A 22,428-nucleotide genomic window follows, 5' to 3' on the forward strand; every position below is an offset into this window, starting at 1 on the left:
TGGAAGAAACAAGCAACAGCGGACAGGGTAGAAGAGGGAGAGAAGGAAGTAAGGGAAAAGTGGAAAACACAAAATAATTGCCGGTCTTCAAAAAAAAAAAAAAAAAAGAGAAAAAAAAAAAAAAAGGCAAATCACACAAAAAAGAAGGAAGGGGATCATAGTTCGGGGGTGGGTCATCTCTAAAAAAGTTACGCAAGGCTTCAACAAACAACTAACAAAACCACAAAAAAAAAAAATTTTTTTTACGAGCTGTTAGTTTTTTGTTTAGACAAGAACCGCGTGCCAAAAGGAGAAACCATGTGCCCAAAGGTTGACTCCCCGCCAATTTTGAAAGCACCCCATCCCGCAGGCAGGCAAGACACAGGCAGGACAGAGCCCCGCGAAGACGCAGGCAACCAAGACGAAGCTGACCTCCTTGAGATTCCTCTGCTCCTTCTGGTAGGTGTGCAGGATCTCCAGGAACTGCTTGTAGATGTCCGGCTGACCCTGGAAACGGTTCTGTCACAACGCAGACAGGTTCACCGGTCAAGTTGCGCACCACACCTCCACCATCAAGTGCCCCCCCCCTACTGCCACACGCACGCAAAAACACCCCAGACTACGTCCCGCCCAATCAAACATCCCCACAGCCACAGAACCGGAGGCCAGTGGCTCGCGTCGAGGTCGCACCGGTGGCCGTGGCCCTCCTGCCAAACGTATTTCTCTGCGGCGTATCTTTGATTCGGTTTTCTTCTACGAGAACGAGTAGCAGTGACCGTTGGCATGGTGCAACAACGTCACGTGAGGCCCATGTATTCGCTCGACGTACCGAGTGCCGTTGGATAATGAGCTTCCCAAACCCTGCCGTCCTGTTTGAGTTTAGAAAACAATAATAAAGGTCTTTCATTGTACCAGAACGAGTGTTTTCCTAAACTAGCTCCAACAGGCTTTACATTTCAAGCGAGAAAATGTTGCCACCTCGACGAGCACTACCATCTCTCGTATTTCTGCAAACATTAACCGCTTCGTAAGTGTTTCCTGCCCCAAAACTCTACAAGCTCCTTCCTCGATATTTGGGTCATTCATCCGTGTAAACTTAAGGGCTTACAGCATTCCAAGGCAGTCAATTCTGCGAGTGGTAGCATCTACAAAAATGCCAAGATTGGTATACAACAATGCAAGTTGGAGAAGCCAGTGCATGCTGCACTTTGGCATTGCTGGTCACGTCCGCAGAAATAAGCTATCCCTCGAATGCTAATTTCGCCAAAATGTAGTGCTAGCAATCAAACCAGATGCGAATGCTTCAGAACTAACCGTTATGTTATTCAAAAGATAAGCAATTTTCAAAATTTTAAGCAAGAAAATGGCGGCAGACGGAACTCATGAATACATGAAGCTGAATAATGCTAGTTACTGAAAACGGGCAAAAATTTTGTTCCATTTTCACTTTCCTACTTTCAGAGAGTCACTTATAACTCTTGATTGAGAAATCGCTAGATCTGGGCAGGGAATCAGCGTTCAGTAATGCATAGTTTAATACTGCAACAATTTTTTTTGGGAGAAGGTTTACGCAGTACATGCCTTGGTAAGTAGTCCCATAAAAGTGAAAGCAATACGATTACAAAAGGTCTGGAAAGCCAGAAGTAACATTGAAAGTGCACTTCACCCTTCTGGGTTGGCCGTTTAAAAACGCTCTCACTCGAGCTACAGTGAGCTCACACGAGCTCACAATCGAGGAACCGACAAGGCAGTTTTATTCCGAGCCCCGGTGTGCACTACAAAATTTGTTATCCAAGGACACTCTCAGCAATTACAGGGCCAGCTACCAAAGTCAGGGACCACCACACAAAGGGTAAGCATGCAGAACACTCGACGGCTTATTCCCCTTTAACAAATGCACTGCCGCAATCCCAACCCCAACATTCAACCGCCGTGCTGTTCACTGTTTAAACCAGGGGTGTCCAAGCACCACCCGCGGCTGGCCACAGCCCTTCCAAAGAAACCTGGCCAACGACCTGCTTTCAGCAGACCCACCACTACAGGTGCAAAAGAATCTGCGCCTAAAACAAGGGCGCCGTGCTGCGTTCCAAATGCGCGGAAGAACCAGAAACGAGAGAAACTGCATCGTAACGAGGTTCTGTCGCCATGACTGAACATAGTCGTCACCTGTATCACCATTGCTAGTCTCCGGCTTCATGTTTGTGTAACTATATATGTCAAAATTCCTTTGCATCCTTAAAGGGAAGCTACGGAGCTTCTTCGAAAAAATGAATTCGAAGTGAATTCTAGTGTATTTTTACCCTGTGAACCCGAATACCCAAATCATTTGCTGCGTAAGTATTGTTAAACGCGAGAAAAACGCGAAAGACAGTCGCTGTCCATGACGTCATCGACGGCTCTTTTGGCTGCCCAAGGCTAGGGGGGCGGGCCATATTTTGAAATTGCTCTTGTAACTCTCCGGCGCGTCGCATTGAAATATAATTTTGATATCTGTTATTCTAAAGGGCAAATGAACGCAATTCAAGCGTTTTTTCTCAAATGTAGAAGTGCCCCATCTTCCCTTTAAGTTTGTCGTGTCAGCATTAGCTTCATAATTCTCATTAGTCTTTTGCACTGGTGAATATGCCAAGTTTTGATGGGCTTTGATGAATGCTTTTCAAGTTTTCGTGGTCGCAATTAGCTAAATATATAATTTCAAACTGAAATATATGTATTACTACAATCTCTTTTTTTTTAATGTTTACTCTAACATTATTTTTTGGAGTTTAAATTCTTACTTAGGTTTATCCATATAGTTTTTCCTCGTTTAAACTAATGTTACTAGATTGACTCCTCCATGGAACTGCACATAGACACTGCTTCCACGAGCACTACCCCTTTACTCCCCCAATGTCCGCCTCCCACAATTCAACGTTCTTCCCAATTTCGGGTGGATGGCTGCATTGTCAACTGCACTTACGCAGGATTTGAAGCGCAGCATCTAGACGGTGCTCCACCGCAGTGCCCAAGAATACCTTTTGAAAAGCAGCCTCTAGATGGCACCTTCACGACAGGTGGCCGGCTCGAAGGTAGTACGCCCCTACGCGGTAGTTTGACAGCCGAGTCAACCCAATAACGTCTGTTTCAACCGAGACTGTGGTTCACGTTAACATGCCCAACGAGGACGTGGTCAGACTACATTTCGCCAAGAGGGAAGGCGACCCTTTCGTGCTCCCATTGCAACGCACCTTGATCTTGTTCACGTAGTTGATGGCGTGGTTGAACTCCACGGGCTGGCTGGCCTGGGAGGCCGAGGAGTTTGGGGGTGCCCCGCCGTGCGGAGTCTGGTTGGTACTCCCCTGGGACCCCGGGAAGCCCCCCTGGGAGCTGGGGCTCCCGTGCGGTCCCGTCTGGGACCCCGGGGTACCCTGCCCCACGGGGCCGCCGGGACCGCCTCCGCCCAGGTGGCCGGGCTGCAGGGGGGGGAGACACGTTACTCAAACTAAGTGCAGAAAAAAAATATTCTCTTTTGCTCGAGACGCGTGACATACATTCCAGACAGGCATGCAAGACACCAGCACAAAGTACACTGTGTGTGGGGTATGTGTGGCACTTATAGGTAAAGTTATGTGTTTTCGGATAAATCTGATTAAACTCCCAAAAAAAACACTCGTTGGTCAAATTTTGGTCAATTCAGACTTACCCGAAAAATTCTGAATTCTGTGGTCAACGCCAAAGTAAAAAGCAAAAAAGACCGTTTTGCAAATGAAATTACTGTAAAATATTGAGCAAGCGCCCACTCAAAATATAGTGATAATTACGAAAAAATGGGGGATGGGCGCTTGTCCGGTCATCTATTTTACATATAAATGTACTGTGCATTTTTCTCAATCTTAGAAATTTGGATATGGGCGCTTAATGTGGAATGGACGGATGCGCAGTATACTACGGCAGTAGAAGCACAAGGCCAGTGGTCCCAAGGACATGCCATTTCAGTTTCCTTTGAAATCTCGAACTAGAGACAAAAGAGGTTTGCCCTTTAGCTCATCAAGGTTTCCTTCAAGACAACGGGTCATTGCACCAACTCCGTACACTTGGTTTTTGAAGTTTTTAAAAATCTGGAACACAGTTTTTCAGAATTTTGAATCTAACAAGAATTAACTTCGATTAGCCCAGAAATTTCCGCAAAAAACAAACTCCGAAAACACAGAATTTTATATGCAGCTGCGCTACGCAGCTCGGTGGTGCTATGGTATCCAACTGCCACCACACTGACGCAGGTTTAAGCCCCGGTGGGGCTCAATCTTTATTCATAACCTTGACGTTCGTAACGTTCCCAGCTTGTTAGTCCACGTCAATCATTTGCGACAATTTTCTCATAGGAAACAAGTCGTAAAACACAATCTGCATAAAAAAAATTCCTGTACTCAAAGGGCTACTAACGTAACGAGGAGGACCGACAAACACGGTATTTGAAGCGACCGAACACCAATAGCCCCGGGGCATCCGACCCACCTTGGTGCCAGAAGGGGGTGACGAGGCGGCGGGGGCGGGGGGCGGTGCTGCGTTGGGCCCCGCGGGGGACGGGGCGGCCCCCGGGGCGGAGGGCCCCGCCACGGATGTCGTGGTGGCCAGGGTGATGCCCCCGGCAGTGATGGTGGTGGACAGAGAGCCCGGCATGCTCACGTTCACCTGCTCGTTGGCTTGCACCTCAATCCGGTAGCCGGGGGGCAGGAACGTGTTGAAGCCCACGATAAGCTCGGGGTGGCCCTTGAACAGGTTCGACACCCGCTGGATCACCCCGGGGGTGTCGATGCTGCCCGGGGGAGCAAGAGATCAAGGTCAGAACGCCGGTAGCCTCCTCTTGCCGTGTACGGACATGCGGCTGCTCTAAATACCGTACGTTTCTGACCACGCAATTTTAAAAGTTGACATTTCGCCCAGTGTGCGCTGTTTACAGGTGCAGACTATAGAACTATTTCGCAAGGGCGTTGCCATCTTGAAATATAGTTACTTCCAACATGGGCAAAAGTATTGTTTTGCCGTTGCCTCGGCAATAGAATACATTTAGGATAAAAGCGTAACCGTCACAGAGTCTCGTTTTGTGACCAATCTAAATTTTTTGTACTATTTGCAAATTAAATTTTTTTTTTTTTATTGGATATGCCTACCAGGTGGCTGGGGGCGAGAGTAAGCAAAAAAAAGGTCTATACGAGAATTTGTGTTTCTAGATTGTTCACCGTGATAAGACGCGAAGGATTTTGATGAATAACGGAGTATGTTAATCTTGAATTATGTATAATACGAGCTTCTGTGTGAGCTAATAGAACAGGCATTACTCAAGGAGTGCTACGTACAATCATTTTTACAATCAAATTAGGCACGACTTGTGATCTAAGCAAAAACTTGATTGAGGCCCAAAATCAGCTCCTGCGAACTATAGTCCGGAAAGTATGATACTACCGTAATATCCAGAGTCCTTGCCTATTCCCGAGTCCTCGCCCAACCCACTTTTTGGGCGAATATCGATTTTAAAAGAAAACAGCGATTGCCCACCCCTACAAATACCCCAATGCGAACTCCTAGATCCGCGATCATTCATCCTACCGCAACAACACAACCGTGGACAGTTAAACGATGTCCGTGACAAAGTAAACTGAAGGAGGGAAAGACACTTATTTTTGTTTACGCATTTCCTTTCAGATTCCCGCGACCCCGCAAGTCGTAGCACATGTGTGCGAAAGGAAAACGGTGGAGATAACCAAACTTTGTTTTGCTTACGAAAAAAGTTTGTTCGGACAAAGAAAAAATAAGTCTGAAAGATAACACAAGCCCCAACCCATTCAGGGATGGGGAGGATAGCGAACGCCCCACATTTCGAAATGTAACCGTGGGGGCTAATGTCAAAGTCTGTCTCCACCGAATTAAGGTCACCGCAAACTCGTTCCTTCTCCCGGAACGTCGCGACCGCGGTTGGCAAGGTTGTGCAATGTTCAAGGGGGATATGGCTTGGGGAGGGTCGACTCTTTAACCCTTTACCCAAATCAATTGAAATTTGCAGGATGAATATAACACTAAGAAAGGATAACCTGCTAAGTTTCAGCATTATAGACTAATATTACAACATACTAATTTCTTTAAACTGCAGATAAAAGGAACCTCGTTAGGAAATGTATCATTGAAAAAAAATATAACTGGAATTCACAAAATTCTTGCTTTAATGGGAAGTACAATACACAGGCTGCAAGTTCAGGCAAAAATCAAATATAAAAGCTGCAATTCCAACGGAAAAAAACACACCTAACAATATTTCAAAATTTCGTGTTTTCGAAATACTTTGATTTCGTAATAAAGGAGAGAGTTTTTTTTTTTAAATAAAAAGTACCTTATCTTGTTTCTCACAAAATCCTAGTTCAAGAGGATCCTGAATGAAGACTTTCCATATGGAGAATTTCAAATATAATACATTTCTTGAGATCACAATTCCTGCCTAAAAGCGAAACTAAAAAAAAAAAGCGTTTGAAGTTTCAACTTGAGGTTTCTTAATTTTCGAAGGGACCCAAGAGCTTAGAATCCACATGGAGCGTAGGTGGCACCCTCCCAGGATGCGCTGTACCCGGACGACTAGAGGACCGAGATTAAACACAAGCACGGCTAAAGCAACAGCAGTCTCCACAGTTTGCAGCGAGGCAAATTCCGTTTTGGGACAATACCTCCAGATCAGGGCATTGAAGCTCTCGTTTGCATTCTGCATCTGACAGCTCGAACAGCCTCCTCCATTGCTTGAGTCGCCGCCAGTATCGCAGCACTGTTCACTTTTCCTGCAATCTTCCGGTAGGACTCTATAAGTGCATCGGGAGGAGCATTTCGTCCCCCAGAGATTCAATAGCTTCGTAAAGCATATCCCGCAGTCTTTTCAAACAACTCCAAGACTCATCACGAGTCTGTTCTGTTGAAACTTGCCAATTGGTGGCGAGTGCAGTGCCACAACGATGTATTTGCAGGACGAGCATCCGACAACGAACAGAAGGTCGGCACCAGTCCCTCTTCCTTGCAAGCCGAGCTACCCTCCATGGCACTTGGGACACAGCAGAGCGTCGGTGACACATTGATTAAGCGGCACGGCCGACACATTGATTAAGCGATAACCACCAGAGGCTCTTCAGTGGGAGCGCCCGCCATCTTCGCGTCGTCCTCATTGGACTTGAGCAGACCGAGCTCCCTTTTAAACGTTATCAGCAGGATGGATTCTGCAGAGACCGAAATATCCTCACATTTGAAGCTGAAGCAATAGGCTCCGACGTGTGAACGGTAGTTGAGCCAGTTGAACTCGAAGATCACGACGACAGTGAGGGCGACGGCGGCGGTAGCGGGTCGACACTTTCTCGGGGATGTCCTCCTGTCAGGCCTCTTCTTTTTCGGATTGAGAACACCGGCCAAAGCTGCTGCGAGTGCTAGCTTTCGTAACAGGCATTCCTCGGCAGAAAACCAACGCAAACGGAAAGAAAACGAAAGGGCGGCTGGAGCGACGGAGTAGCAATGCGACCGAAAATAAAATGTGACGTCACCGACTGCAGCCAATCGCGAGGCCCATTTTGGTTTTCAATGAGATTGTGCTACCATATGTGGAACGCCTTTTTTTCTGCTTCAGTGTTTGGACTCTCCCAGGCCATAGATACCAGTGTTGCGGAGTTGCCACTCCGGAGTCGGAATGATTCCGGAATCATTCCGCATTTTCGCGACCCCGGAATGGAATGGGAATGGAATGCGCGGCAACGGTGAGGGGAATGGAATGGGAATGGAATTAGATGCCTTTTGCCCGGAATGGAATGGGAATGGAATGGGCCAGGTTTTTTATATTTTATTTATTTATTTATTTATTTTTTACGTTCAGCTATACCGATCCAGTCAGGGAGTCGGTTGTTCAGAAATAAAATGAGCAAGAAACTGCGAACCCGCGTAAGGCCCTACCAGACTTATGCGCAAAAGAAAAAAATGCAATACAAAAAACAAGTGTCAAAGCAAAGAACAGAGGGGGGAGGGGAGGAGGGGGAGACGGCGGTGGCACCTTTCACCAGTGAAGCTCAACACATATCCGAATGTGTCTGCGCCTGTAATATTGCACGGCTGGTACGTCATCAGCCGACATGAACGTGACCTGCTGCTCTGGTGATCCGATACCGAGGAAGGAGGCCAGACGTGGCCTCGCTGAGCGGACCCAGACTTCGTGCACTTTCGACTCGTCCCGAGCGCGCTGTTTCTCGAAGAGCTCGCACCTGTGCCGGCAATATCAGGTCACAATCCACGAGGTCTCTGTTTGAATGATGCTAGGCGAAACTTGAAGAATGCCATTCATGCGTTGGAGGCGGAGAGTCGGCAGAAAGGACCGTCACAACAGGGATGCCACCGTATCGATTTTTGAACCGTAACAGAAGATAATACATGTGCTTCAGGATGCTTCAGGTGGTCCACTTTTCTCGAAAATTCCAAATGCAACTGCCTGCATGGTCTTCACGGAGGTCAGCTACAACGAAAGTATGTATTGTCCTTTCATACAGCAGCGTGGGTAAAGTTCCATGTTCAAGGCAACACCTACAGATTCAAGAATACTAGTTCATCCCACCGTGACGTCATGTGGTCAGTGCTGACAGGGGCGCCCTTATTGGACGGGGAGGTGGTGATGTTTTGATGGAATTTATTTTAGAGGTCGAAGTCTTTTCGCACCACTGGTCAGTCAGACAGGATGCCAGGGAAGGGACCGCGGTCAATCCTTGGTGGAACGTTTTATAAACCCATTTAGGACTCTTCGTCCGAAACCACTACCTTCAAGGCGAAATGCCAAGCCTGCGGAAAAGTAATTTCAAGACAAAAAAAAAAAAAAAGAAACTTCCACTTTCAACTTTAAGCCTCACCTCAGTTGGAGTCTCAAAGAAATTTGAAAAATGTATTGTATTATCAGTATTTATATTTCTGCCTTCCCTAAAATATATTCTTGTATTTGTATTTCCAAATACTTTTTGCCTCTTTTTAAAATGTATTTCCGATAGGTATCACGATACATCTTTATAGATATATTTGAGACTTGAGTATCAGTACCTTAGCAACTATTTTCATCTATCCCAGTATTTGTATTTCCAAATACATTTCTGAGTATTTCTGCCCAACCCAGCAACATAATGCAGCTGTCAAGTGACACTTTTAACGTTTAGGAATTGGAGGAATGGAATGGAGCGACTCAGCCATTCCAGGAGTGGGAATGGGCTCAGTGTCCCCATTCCTAGGAGTTGAAAGGAATGGAATTATCGAAAACTCTAATTCCCCGGAATGGAATTCGAATGGAATGGGGGTGCCCATTCCGCAACACTGATAGATACCCTCTAACACAGGGTTTTTCACGAAAAAAACTAGAGGAAAGGAGCTTCCAAAGAGGGTAAAACGTTTCGCCTGGGTTGAACGAGCGAGAAGTAGGTTAGTTAGAAAACGCCACATTTTGCGGTGGTCTCGCTTAGCGGGATATCGTGTGTGGTCGCAACCGTGATTAAAATCTTTCTTTTGCGAAATAAATTCGGCGTATTTCTAAATGGAATTTCTTGGCCCTGTGCTTCAAAAGTTAATTAACCATGAATAAACTTTTTTAAAAACACAATATCTCACAAAAAATTATAATTTTGAGGCTGTATTCCCCGTAAAAAGCCCCTTAAAAGAAAAAAAAAAAAGGTTTCTTTTAAACAGTCTCAGTGATGGAAGTGCCATTTGACCTTTTGGAGCAGGCCTTCTAGCAGGCAAAATGTTGTTTTGGAGCAGGTAGTGGCCCTTTTTTGGAGCGGGGTCCGGCATATGTTGGCATATTACTTGAAAATGAAATAATGCTGCATAGCTACATAAAACCCATCTCTATTATTGGAACACATCGCTTGTCGCCTTTTTAAGACAGGATATATAAAATTCAACAAATTAACACACGAAAAAACATTTTTTTAAAATAAAGTTTATCTGCTCGTCAGATAAAAAAATACAATTAAATATGTCACACTGAGTTCTGATGGTACAGGATATTTAGCTTTATCAGCCTGCACTTCTTTTAAGGTGCAGGCTGATAAAACTAAATGGAATGTGTGGAATGTTTTAGTTTAGATTAGAGCTGTCTTTCGGGCAGCAGCTTCAAATATCGCGGTATCTGATATTCGCTTATAAAATTCCGATTCATTTTCGATGTGCTGGCGAAGTCACGATTGGATCACGGCGAGTTAACCCGTTGAGTGCGCTCCTTGGCATGCAACAATGCGCTGCAGGGAAGCGACACCCGCGGAGCAGACACCGCAGTCGCGCGAGTCGCGCAGTGCTTTGTGCTCCGAAAAGGATGGTGAGGCTTTACCAGCACTACATCCAGAGTTTGGTGCAACTCAACTATACTTCGCTTCAGCTTCGGTGCGAGCGCAGCCGAAGCTACAAGCGCGCGCATGGAGCCCGTAACGGTGCCTACACTGCACGAGCCCACGCGCGAGTCAGGAATGCACAGAGCATTGGGCTCGCGCTAGCTTTGACTTCGCTGGTAGCTAGCACACGGGAACAGGGCGGGCCAACATTAAAATCATCCACAAGCTCGGCCTTTTTTTTTTTTTTTTTAAAATAAGCTGCTTAGTGGGATGGCTCTTCTCTTAGCCTCTGCGGCTTTGGTCTCAGATGTTGCTAACGTTGTTCCTTTCAGTGATGATGATGATAATGCGCCCTCGCAATTTCGGTTTGCGAAACAGTTGCGGCGCGGAAAATACCGCGGTACCGCCACGCGCTCTGATAAGACTTCAGTTTTTATTTTTTATTGCTACATCTCATCTCGGCGCAGGGATGGCGCAATTCTTCGGTAAAATGGTGATTTGGCGCTACATGTAGCAGGATCGCATCCTTGGCGCAATTTGGCGCAATTGGCACAGCACTTCCATCACTGCAGTCTGGTTGGGGTACGAGAGTCGAAAAATAAATTTTAACTTCCAAGTGAAAAAATTGTTTTTAGAGCAATTTTGACGGTGCTAGACACGATTTAGTTGGTAGTAGTCTCCTTTCCACTTGTTTTCTCTCTCGGCCTTTTGGGCATGTAGAGGAGAGGTGAATCGGCTTCACCTTCATGTTGAGGGGGAAAGACTGAATGGCCATCTCGTTGAGCGAATAACCATTCGGTGATGTAATAAACTTTGCGCGGAGAATTTCAAATAAGTCTCTCGCCGTCAATATTGCTCTAAAAATTAATTTCTTGACACGCGTGTCCCAACCAGACCGTTTAAAAAAAAACCTTTTCAGGGGTCCTTTAAAGGGCACCTGAAAAGAAAAAACTTTCAGCCTTTCCACACTCGCGAAGAAGGAAAACCAGCGAAGCTGTACTATGGTGGTAAGCAAGTATTTATAGATGTAAGGATTAACGTGCGACTGGGTAGTTGGTAATGTGACAACCGTACTGTCCCCGGTTGTCTTTGTTATACCACGTCAACTGCCAAAGGCTCATGAATGAGAGTCGAGGTGCCACTGGTCGTTCCACCACCACGTTCAACCTCGGTAGGTGTTCCGGTACGGGTGGGTACTTGTAGCCGTTCATGGTTGCGAACCTGGGCATCGCGTCTTTGAGCAGGGAATCTCGGCACATACTGCACGGCGGTTCTTTGTAGACGTCCTCCGACTCAATACGCTGCCGCCAACGCGTACGCGCCCGTTTCCCGCTTCTTCTCATCCGACATGCCGCCGATTGTGGATAAGTCTGCGGCAAACCAGAGTTGGTCGCATAAGGCGCACGTGACACCAAACGGGTTCTCCACGAACTCTCTCCGGAACCTCGCCGTCACACCCGGGAACTGTTCAGCCGGTGCGAAGCACTGTCGTCGCCGGACCTCGCCCTTGTGCTTGGCCTCAGTGGCCCGCCGGCACCGTTTACATCGCTGGTTCTGTTCTTGGCAACGGCTTTCCAGGCGAGCAATGAGCTCTTCTTTCGCAAGGGAATCTGAAGCAAAGGACGCAGTGGAAGTCGAGGCGACAGCAGCTTCACGTCGCTTGCAGATCCGTTCGCGCTGCTGCGTACGTCGCCGCTCCTTCCGCAACCAGTCTCCTTTCCCCGAAAGGGCTTGCGCACGGCCCATCCCGAGTCCAAACCGAAACTGATAAGAGCGTAGGAAACAGCACGCAAAACAGACGAGGATGAAGAAACATACGTGACGACCACTGTGCTCGTCACGTGTGTTTCTTTTTCGTCCTCATCTTTTTTTTGCATTGTTTCCTACCACAATAACGCGCCCAACTATCCATTCTTCTATGATAGCTGGAAAGGTTGCCACCATCTATGAGCAACGGCAGCAAACAGACTGGTTGTGTGCTTGCCACCGTCGCTTATAGGTGGCGGTACCTGTCCAGAGGTTTGTGGAGGTTTGGGTCGACAAGAATTTGGTACCGGACATGATTCTGGGGAACTTGGCCCTTAACAGCTCCGCTGTAACAAACTGCAAAAACCTGAAACTGGCAATAGCACATGTACCTAATCTCCCGGCATTCTCCCTTGTGCTTGGGCAATTTGGCGAAACGTCTACTCCCACTACCACGGAGATACGCAGCCTTAGTCCTCCCCGTCTTGCGGCACTTCCAGATCAGCTATGAACACCGTGCGCCTTTCGATTTGACACTCCCAACTGTCCTTGCCTGCCAAGTCGCTCCACCTTACTAGATAAAGGTCAAATGTCCAGCTTCCTAGAACGTCCGGCACCTTCTCCAGGCACGTCTGCTCGGCGGTGCTATCTACGGTATCGGCTCATGTGGACTGGACAGAGGCAACGGAACCAGCAGAACAATTGGATGCATGTTGCAAAAACGGCTTCTCTCCACTGTCCGTGGAAGCGGTGCTGCTGGTGGTGCCAGGATCACCACCTGCCTGTACCTGCTCATGTGTGAGCAACAGAGAAGGAGCGTTTCCAAACCACGTTTTACGGTGAAGCTGAGAACACAGTTGCCCACCTTTGTGACTTGAACTCCTTCATGATGTCTAGGAAGTCATTGTAGACCTGTGGCTGGTTGCCAAAGCGGAACTTGACCTGGTCAAGGTAGGAGAGGGCGTCCTCCACCTTGAGCCGCTGGAACTGCTGCTGGCCATGAATCTGTGGCGTGTGTGCCTAGAGACGGAGGACAAATTAGTCAGCACAGCACCACCAACTGCAGCACCAATGCCTATCAAATTAAAAAAAAGAAAAACTGAATGCCAGAGAACCAGAAAAATAACAGATATACACTTAACAGTTAGACCAAAACAAAATAAAATGAAAATGAAAGAGCAAATATGGAACTGTGCCGTATGTTTTGCACTGTTGGAGGTCACATTTCGTTGATATTACATAGGTAAATATGTAACATTTTTGAAGGCACGTTTTTGTTTTTGCATTTTGTATTTTGTGCTGTTTCAGCTCTTGCATGTATGCACTGGTACACACTCCTGTAGGCCCACAGGCCGATGAGGTGCACCTTCAAAAGTACCATATATATAAAATAAAATACATAGCAATAACTCATTCAGGAAAATATTACCATCATCAACCCTTAGGAGCCAATTCAAGGAAATTTCCCACGTATTTAAGCCCTTTATAAGGACAGCTTTCCCAGGCTGCCGCTTTTAGAAAGGGGCGGTCCGAACAAGCTCTCGCCTCAATTCATTGCATAAAAACTAGTGCATGTTCACATTAATGCGTAGTATCTAGGTTACACGCACAAACTAATTACGTTCATTGTAATTAGTGGAAATAATCTGCCCCCACCCAACAAGCAACTTTCCAAACAACTGATACTTGCAAAACTTTAATTATGCACACTAGAAAAAAAAAAAGAAGAAATGTTACCATGACAATGTGCAAGTTACAAAATGTGCCATAAGGATTAAAATAATAATGACTCGCTGTTTGAAAAATAACCTTAGCATTACATTGTTCAATTGTTTACCGTATCTATGGCAGCTGACAGTCAATGAACATGCACTTGAATAGCATTAGCCACAGGTCAGTCAATCTAGCTAAAGTGCAGATAAAGTTTGACAGCTGCTGCTCTAGAGCAAGCAGCAATTATGCCATTGGACCCCGACACGGCGTCGAAAATAAGATGAAATCGAATTTCCCACAAAGAGCAAAGTGGCGGGGTCCTCTTCTCACCTGGCCACCATGAGACTGGCCCCCCATGGAGTGGTGCACCGGAGAGGGATTGTGGTTGTGACCCAGCTGCGACAGCCCTCCCGAAGCGATGCGGGGCCTGCACAAACCAACAGGCATCCTCAATATGTGCTCTCTCTCTTCCCAGACATTTCATACAGGAGCACTCTGACAGCTACCGACGTCATTCGTGCAAACCGATTGGTATGGCCACTGCCAGAATGAAAACGGCAGGACATCTTTCAAACACCCGGCCTTCAGCCCGTGCTTCATGCCCTCCGCTGTGCCTTGGTTCTGCGTGCGGCCGCACGAGACATTGAAGCTTTATCGAAGGCAGGAAGCTCGCGCCGGAAGAAGTCCCTTGATACTTTATTTTACAAGTAACGACATCTAAGCGTATAATGAAGCGCATTTAGGAGGAACAAAATGACATCATTCAGTTCACTTTTCTGCTGTGCACCACCATTCCCTTCCTAAAGCCTGCACCGTCATGCAGTCGGTGCTTCAAAGAATGCCGCTACCTGTAAGAACCTGTGATCTAGGAACTCCAGGCGGAACCACTGAACCTCGTCCCTGCCAATCTCGCCTCGTCGGCGACTACAAAAGTGTGATAATTAACCAACGGCATCGAATGTTCTCTCTAAAGGTGACAAACCGAATGGGCGAGGACACTATGGAAACTGTCCTCGACTCCTTCCCCAGGTTCCTCGGTAAAAGTTCAGGCTAAGCAGCTCTGTTGCATTTCAAGGGGAAGGACTTCCTAACACAATGCTAGACTTCCAGAGCAACGCAGTTTCTATTTGCCCGTCGCTTTAGATAATTGCCCCAAGTGAACTGATGTAAGAAGAGAGTTTATGTATAGATTCTCTTTACTATCCTGCCAGTCTGTAGACAATTTCACGTGGTAAATCTTTTTAACAATAGGCGTGCACCAGAGTGGGTTAAAACTATCTGTAGACAATTTCACGTGGTAAATCTTTTTAACAATAGGCGTGCACCAGAGTGGGTTAAAACTATCTGTAGACAATTTCACGTGGTAAATCTTTTTAACAATAGGCGTGCACCAGAGTGGGTTAAAACTAAAGCGATTGATTCAAGGTCATGTACTCTCATGGACTCTAATGCGGTGAGTACAGCTGTAGTATTCCTTGATGTTAGTGCCACCCAATGGATGATAGAAAAACAATGCTATAAAACAATGAGACATAACATTTTGAAAGCCGCCCCCCCCCCCCCCCCCCCCCCCCCCTCAAGAGATGAAAAATTGTGAGGAAGAAAATTGAGTTCTCATCAAGTTATGCACGTAATGCATAACTTAATTTTTGTTTCCGTTAAAGTTTATTACCCACATTTCTGCCCTACACAAGGTGTTTCCATCACACTGAGTTTTGGTGAATACCTTTCAGCAGTTAAAAAGGTGATAAACCGACAATTGCATGTTGCCGCAGCGTTGCGCCCCGTACATTAGCTGCCAAAGACCACCTCAAATGTTCTGGTGACTCAGCAACAGAAAAGCACACCTGGCCAACAAGAATGAGCAATCACGCTTGTTCTCCTCTTCCAAAACATTGTTAGATCGGCATTTCTACTGGTCTCCAGGTCACTCCAACTTTGCTTGCTCACAACTCCAGCCTCTTGGCTAACACACTCTACATCAAAGTACTTTAAAATTCCAGGTCAGCAATCGACGAAAGAATATTACTCTCCTGACTTATGGGGAGTATAAACAGGATGCCATATTTGTGGGTTCTGTTTAGAGCGCATGCTTAGAACAAGCTCACATTAATAGGTTGCTAGGATAGGCAATCTTGATAGTGTGGAGTGCACGTTGCAAAAGAACTTTGGAAGCTCGCCATCAGCACGTGCTCAGCAGTCGTGCACACAGCTATGGCCACCAGTGAATACTCCCTGTAACCTTCAACACCACAATGGTAGTGGTTGACTGTGAACCGCCTCCAGTGGAACTGGTCACTGAACGAGAGATTACACTGACTAGCCCCTACTATTCATTCACCCTATTCTGAAATTTTTTTAAAAGTTGACGACAGACACTTATATTATGGGACTTCTAATGCTATATAAGTGTTTCCAGGTGTTCATACGTAGCTACACACATAAGTTTTTTTTTCATGGGGTGTGGGGGGGGGGGGGGGGGGGGGGGGCGGTAATTTAAGCTATGACCTACAAAAAAACACAAAAAAAAAAACACTTTAGAATGCAAAAAAAGGCAAAACAATACCGAACAGATGGATGGCAAATCTATAAGGAGGTTATTTTTACCAAATTTAGGTAGTTTCTCATATATATATATATATATATATATATATATATATATATATATATAAATTTTGAGCAAAATAAACAAACAAATCCCCCAAAACAATGTAATACCCTAGTTACACGGGCGCTTTGAACTGTCGTTGAGTTCAATCACAGTTATCGGCACCAACTATGATTGAACTGAACTAAAATGGTGCTACTTGGCTCTAGAACCCAGTTGAAGCTAAAGTGAAACTAGTTCTTGTGCCACGTGATCAGTTTAATTGGTAAAGTAATTTACTCGAAGACACACACAAACTACCGCCCACTACGATGGGTGCACCCATTATTGTTTGTCCATTTGTACAGCCGGTCCTGCCGCCATCTTTGCTCGTTTGGTGGCTTGCCGGCTAGCCGGGATCGTTTCAGCGGCAGCTCGGGCGCCTAAACATATTCCTTCCCGGATATTTTGCTGCTACAATTCTTTCTAGACGCCTCGCCCCGCATTCCAAAACAGTAAGTGCATCGCAAATGATGGTCGGCGGCAGTGGTCCCGCGAACAAGCGCCATTTTACCTCCGGTGGGGAAGTCAGTTCAGTTGAACTGGGGTAGGGGAGCTCAGTTGAACTCAACTGTCATTAACGGCTCAATGACAGTTGGCGCCACCGTGTAACTCCGGCCGACTGCGATTGGGTCAACTGCTGTTGACTCAATGGCAGTTGAGAGCACCCGTGTAACTAGGGTAAAAAAGCTTGAAAGCTAACACCTCTGTGAGACAGGTCAAATTAGACTTAAAAATTTGGAAAATAGCTCTGAAAAAAGAAATATAGAACCCACTATGATACTTTTGACAAATCAAAACTCTACTAAGATATTTTCGAAACTGGAGTCAAATGCTACTAAATGCTGAAATAGTTATCTAATAATGCAAAATTATATAGCGGAAAGGGTTGAACTAATAAGTAGAGAATCCCTTTTAAAACTGGGTCGCATGTTTTTCTGCATTAGGGTTGATCTTTTATCACTGAAGAATCTATTTTGCCTGCGTTTCATTCACTGAGCATAATGAACACATACGTAGCCCCCCTTACGTTTTGTTAAGTATTAAGACTCACTCCAACAGCAAGCGGAACGTTTCGTATGCCAAGCAAGCTACAAGAAATCAAGCGACCTGCAATCAACTATTTTACATTCACAGTTCCCATTCTATATTCTCACTTCTGAGACCGGTAGGCTAACCTTTCTGTGGAAGTCAGTGTCTTAGACGAGTTCTCTCAGTAGCAAGTAACCTGGTTCTGTCTCCCAGAGCTTAAGATAAGCTAGGATAGAGTACCGAAACCTCCTTCTTTTGGGCAGCGCACTACTATTTTGGGTACATGTGCCAGTGAAGTGTTTTTTACCGATTCCCTCCAAGCAAGTCTACCCTATTTCAAAGCTACAGGTTGGTTATAAAAACTCTCTCTTGTACACCAACATCTTATTACGCCTGCAATTACTGTACCCAAGCACTGACCACTCTTTACTGATCTCTAACAACACAACTTGCACATAAGCACCTTCTGTTTGTTCCAAAACAAAAAAATATTTTCTCACATGAGAAAAAAAAAAAAAGCATGATTTATTCCATTCTGTGAAGGTGAATGACCAGCGAAGCTATTTAGCATACGACGCAGACATGACAGAATTTTGAACAGAGGTACAAACACATTGTTTTGATCAGTGGTCATCGTAACGAAAGGGTACATACTAGACACGCACGACAGGACTGCCACCCGGCGGAAAGTAGACATGCGCGATCGTATCGTTACCCTGAGAGCAGAAGGAAAGCAAACTAGGCACGTAAGCGCTTGGAACGACGACAAAGAGAGGGCAGTGCGAGCGCAAACATGGCCGACGCGGGTCGCGCAGCGGCAAATCTTTGAGAAACCTTCATTATCTACTTGAGTCTCTACAGATCTTGAAAATGGTGTCTATTGATAACTATAATCTATTCAAAATGCATATGCAAGTGATGACACATGTGTTTTTGCATAGAATGATGTGATTTTGCATCAAATTCAAGACCCGAGTTTTTGTTGACGCAAACAAAAAATCCACGAAACCCTTGCAGTAAAAGGTTTCGGTGTAAAAAGAGAGGAGGATCGGTGGCCAAGTGGGGTAGCGCACACCAGCTCGGAGCACGTGGAGTGAAAGCTCGAGCTGCAGAACCCAGAGATCCTGGGTTCAATCCCCACCCCTGCCCATTTCCATTTGGATGAGCATCGTACCGGCATGTGGTCGTGCACCACTAATGCGTGGTGCACATTAAAGACCCCAGGCTAGCGGTTGTACTGCACTGGATAAATTTCTCATCTACAGCGGGTGAATCGCCGCATCTTTGAAATGGGCTGACCAACTACACACTGTCAAAATATCCCCACAAACCCAATTATTACTGTCAAAAGCGACAGACAAATGAGCACATGGGATTGCAGTGCCTCCATCGGATGCCACTCATGGTGCTGAATGTTGGTGGCAGTGGTAATGGCATTCAAGTAACTCATTAAGACAAGAAAAAGGAATTGGAAACCATAATTTTCGGGGTTGGTTCAAAAAAGGAGGGTTGAACAGCTGACAGCATGTGCAGAGCGCAAAGATATTAACATTAATGAGAAACATACTCATTGCAACGCCATGTCACCGCAATCAAGGAGTGGATAACTCAGAGTGGGGTCAAAATTGCACACCGACTGCTCTGCCAACTGCTAAAAACCATTAAAAGGAAACTAAACCAGTTCTGTACTTGAGAAAAAACACCCAAATCGTCTTCGTTTGGCCTCCAGCATCACAAACACAGAAATTATTTTTCAATTTGGTGCACAAACGCTGCAGGTAATCATTTTTCAAAGAATCACTAAAGCGCGACGTCATTAGAAATTTTCGTAATCTCCGCTCTTGCGCATCTTCAGTGTTTGTCAAAGCAATGCACGCGCACCTTGCTATTTTCAAAAGGGTCAGAGACGTCACGACTGGTATCAGTGCGGGGGAATATACCTGGTGAGCTTGCAATTGAACGTGCTGCCCGCACGAGTGACACGCGCTTGGCGGCCCAAAGATCCTAGTACGACGTCATGACTATACTTCGTTTCAGCTTCCATCCGAGCGCAGCCAAAGGCTGAGGGATGGTTCACAACTTCGAGAAGAGCATTCCTACGCACCACAAAGTAGTGCGCAAAACTAATATTTTTAGAATAACTGTTTTGTGCGTAAATATTGCACAACATTCGAGATGTGTACTGCAGAGAATGATTTGCAACGAAAGAAATTAAACATCTGAAGTTTATGTTTTTATTAGCATATGTGAAAACGCACACATCCGCTGGCAACACAGCTGCAGCGCTCGGTTCTTCTGTGTCATTTCGTTCCCATAATGGCCGAATCATGTGCTTTGCTGCATTCCTCACCGAGTCGCTTCAGAACGTCCTTTCGCAAAGGCACGTTTGGGCGTCAGGCGCAAGCGGTCGTGACGGATGTCTACTTTAAAATTCGGCAGGAGACTCCGGCCGCGTCGTACCGCGAATGCGCTGTAAACAAGAAAAGCGTCCGGGCCACTACAATTCACTGATACGCGGCGAAATCGGGGCACACCTTTACCTACCGACCACATTGAACGCCGAGAAGATGGTGAAAAGGACTACGCCTCGAGCCCTCGTATATCCAAACATTACAAGGAAACATCAACGGCCGGGTCATCGGGCACCTTGCGATGTGTACTTACATCTCGAAACTATGCCGAAATACCAGACAGGTGGAAAGCTCGGACACAGACGGCAGCGGCAAGCCTACGTACTGACATTCCCTGTGATTAAATTTCAAAACATGAAAGGGCTCGTTTTAAACCTTCAGCAGACGATACCGTTGATACACCCGTAGCAGACGAAATACTCGGCGAACGCGGGCGTCGCGGACGACCAGCGGCGCAGCGGAGTGATACAAAAGTGCAGGCAAGATCGCGTGACCAATTGCCGGCGTATGATTGGCCCCGGTAACACGTAGCTTTGGCTGCGCTCGGACGGAAGCTGAAACGAAGTATAGATGCAGGTTTTTCATGTTTTCTCGCATTTAGTTACCTCCTCGGGGAAAACGAACGTGATAATCAGACTCATGAGATAAAAAGACATCAGAATTTACCTCTATCTCGTTTCTTTTTCGAAGAAGTGTTTCAGCGTCCCTTTAATACAAAGATTGTCGGCAAGAGAAAAGGAATGAGGTATTCTGAAAAAATGTCTAGCGACTTCAGCTCAAGCTAGTTGCAGTGAGGTTTCAAAGAATAATATATTTCAGATAGTCGTCGCAACTGCAATAGTGACTATCTCCCCTAAACACATGTACAAAAAAAGCTGGAAGAGTCTGTGCTGCTAGAGTCACCCACAGGAATAGGACATCAGGAAGGCCTTCCAGTTGTCCTGCCTCCATAGTGAACCTCCTACCTTCGATAATGCTTCGCGGTCTCCCAAGCCTCAGGCGTACAATTGCTGCGAAAGCATAACGGAAAGCAACGGTCGCATGCTGGAGGCACGGCATCAGAAAGTGTCTCTCTACTGCTCCTGTGCTTCGAGCGACTATAGTGAGCACTGAAACCGCGGGCAATTCAATAACTGGGGAAGCAATCACGTCTTGGTGCAAAATAGAGTCCCACTTGGACGCTTTCTGGTCTCTTCCCATGAGCAACTAACTCGCTCTCGGATTAACCCCATTAACACATAGCTTGAATGTAAGTTGGCTTAGAGAGGTTGCCAGTACACCAATCTGTGAAAACAAAAGCTCAAGCTGAAAGCAATGTTTTCATCTAACCAGTTCTCACTTCAAAAATTTAGTTAGTCCCCGAAGTATGGCATATACATGCTTAGTGCTCTTTATCGCTATTAGAAGGAAGCTCTTGGGTAACGCCCAACGCAGGAAATGTCCAGTTTTCTTGCAATGGGCAGATTAGCGTGACATCAGACAGTATAGTAAAAACGGAGCATCGTACAGAGCTGAACTCGCACACCCGTGCCTTAGATACCAATGCACAGAACTTTTAAAATACAATATAATCCTTTTTTTTTTCAAGCACTTGAGCAAAGGATTTTGGCGACTCAGGGATCTCATGATTCCATTTGAACTTATAGACCTCACGATCCTTCTTCGTATTGCGCTAAAGAATAAATGATGCTCTCAATTTGCCTAATAAAACTTGCTAAATTACCCAAGCGTCAAGGAGAATGCAGGGATTGGTGCTCCACACACCACACATGCATAAAAAAAGAAAAAAAAAAAAAAAAAAAGATTCAAACCAAAATAAAGCGCTGACGAACACTCATGCAAGATGCCATTTATGTTAGGCATTTGCTTTAGAAAAGTCACTACTGCTGAGGCCAGCAAGTGCGGCGCGTGGAACACCAATCCCTGCATTCTTTTTGATACTTAGGTAACTTAGCAATAGGTCTATTAATATTTCCCACTCAGCGACAGTATCTTCCAGCACAAGCAGAGTGAGTCTCATCTCAGTAGTCAGATGGACAGCGAACACTGCTTTTGTAATGTCAAATGCACATTGTGAGCAACTTTTCGACCCTTGATCACCCCATTGCCTGGTGATAGTGACAGAAATGCAGAGAGGAAAGAAATTGGCTGGGATAGAGAGGTAGGTGGTACAAGCTAACTCTTGTTTTAAAGGGTACAGAGGTTAATATCCATCTATCCAGCCACAAACATGGGTGTGAATGAGCGACATTGCGAAGAAAGCTTGGGTCGCCAAAAAACCCATCTTCGTTATGTCTTCAACCAGTGGTGTCTTGTTGTACAAGTAAAACTGGGCCTGAAAACACCTCTCAAAACACTTTTGCATTCTGCCACCTTTTGCAAACTAGCTACGTCATGTTAACCTAAATTCTATTTTTCACTCCATATCTCCTGCAGTTTCTTTTGTAACTGTCGCCACGCAAGCCATTCTCTTTTGATTAAGGTCCTCACACTTTCTACATCAGGTGATAAGTATAATCGCAAAAGCCAAACAAAAGAACCACAA

The 22,428-nt window shown here is 45.8% G+C and overlaps 1 protein-coding gene across 8 annotated transcripts in view; it reads right to left on the reverse strand.

Annotated features, from left to right (window-relative positions):
• The window catches only part of LOC8035648 (paired amphipathic helix protein Sin3a), a 67,015-nt gene that overhangs the window by 39,077 nt on the left and 5,510 nt on the right, over positions 1-22,428 (reverse strand). For 4 of the 8 annotated variants that reach the window (XM_040500954.2, XM_042289741.1, XM_040500953.2 and 1 more), the window contains exons 3-7: positions 14,124-14,220; positions 12,946-13,100; positions 4,474-4,774; positions 3,207-3,431; positions 412-486 (exon numbers count right to left, since the gene is read on the reverse strand). In XM_040500954.2, the coding sequence (XP_040356888.1) occupies positions 412-486; positions 3,207-3,431; positions 4,474-4,774; positions 12,946-13,100; positions 14,124-14,220 (853 nt within the window). Of the gene's footprint in view, positions 1-411; positions 499-3,206; positions 3,432-4,473; positions 4,775-12,945; positions 13,101-14,123; positions 14,221-22,428 lie in introns of all 8 variants that reach the window. The other 4 variants (XM_040500952.2, XM_040210541.3, XM_040210543.3 and 1 more) reach the window with 1 other exon arrangement.

This window comes from Ixodes scapularis, unplaced genomic scaffold (assembly GCF_016920785.2).
Source record: "Ixodes scapularis isolate PalLabHiFi unplaced genomic scaffold, ASM1692078v2 PGA_scaffold0__279_contigs__length_252992795, whole genome shotgun sequence".
NCBI classification, from domain to species: domain Eukaryota; kingdom Metazoa; phylum Arthropoda; class Arachnida; order Ixodida; family Ixodidae; genus Ixodes; species Ixodes scapularis.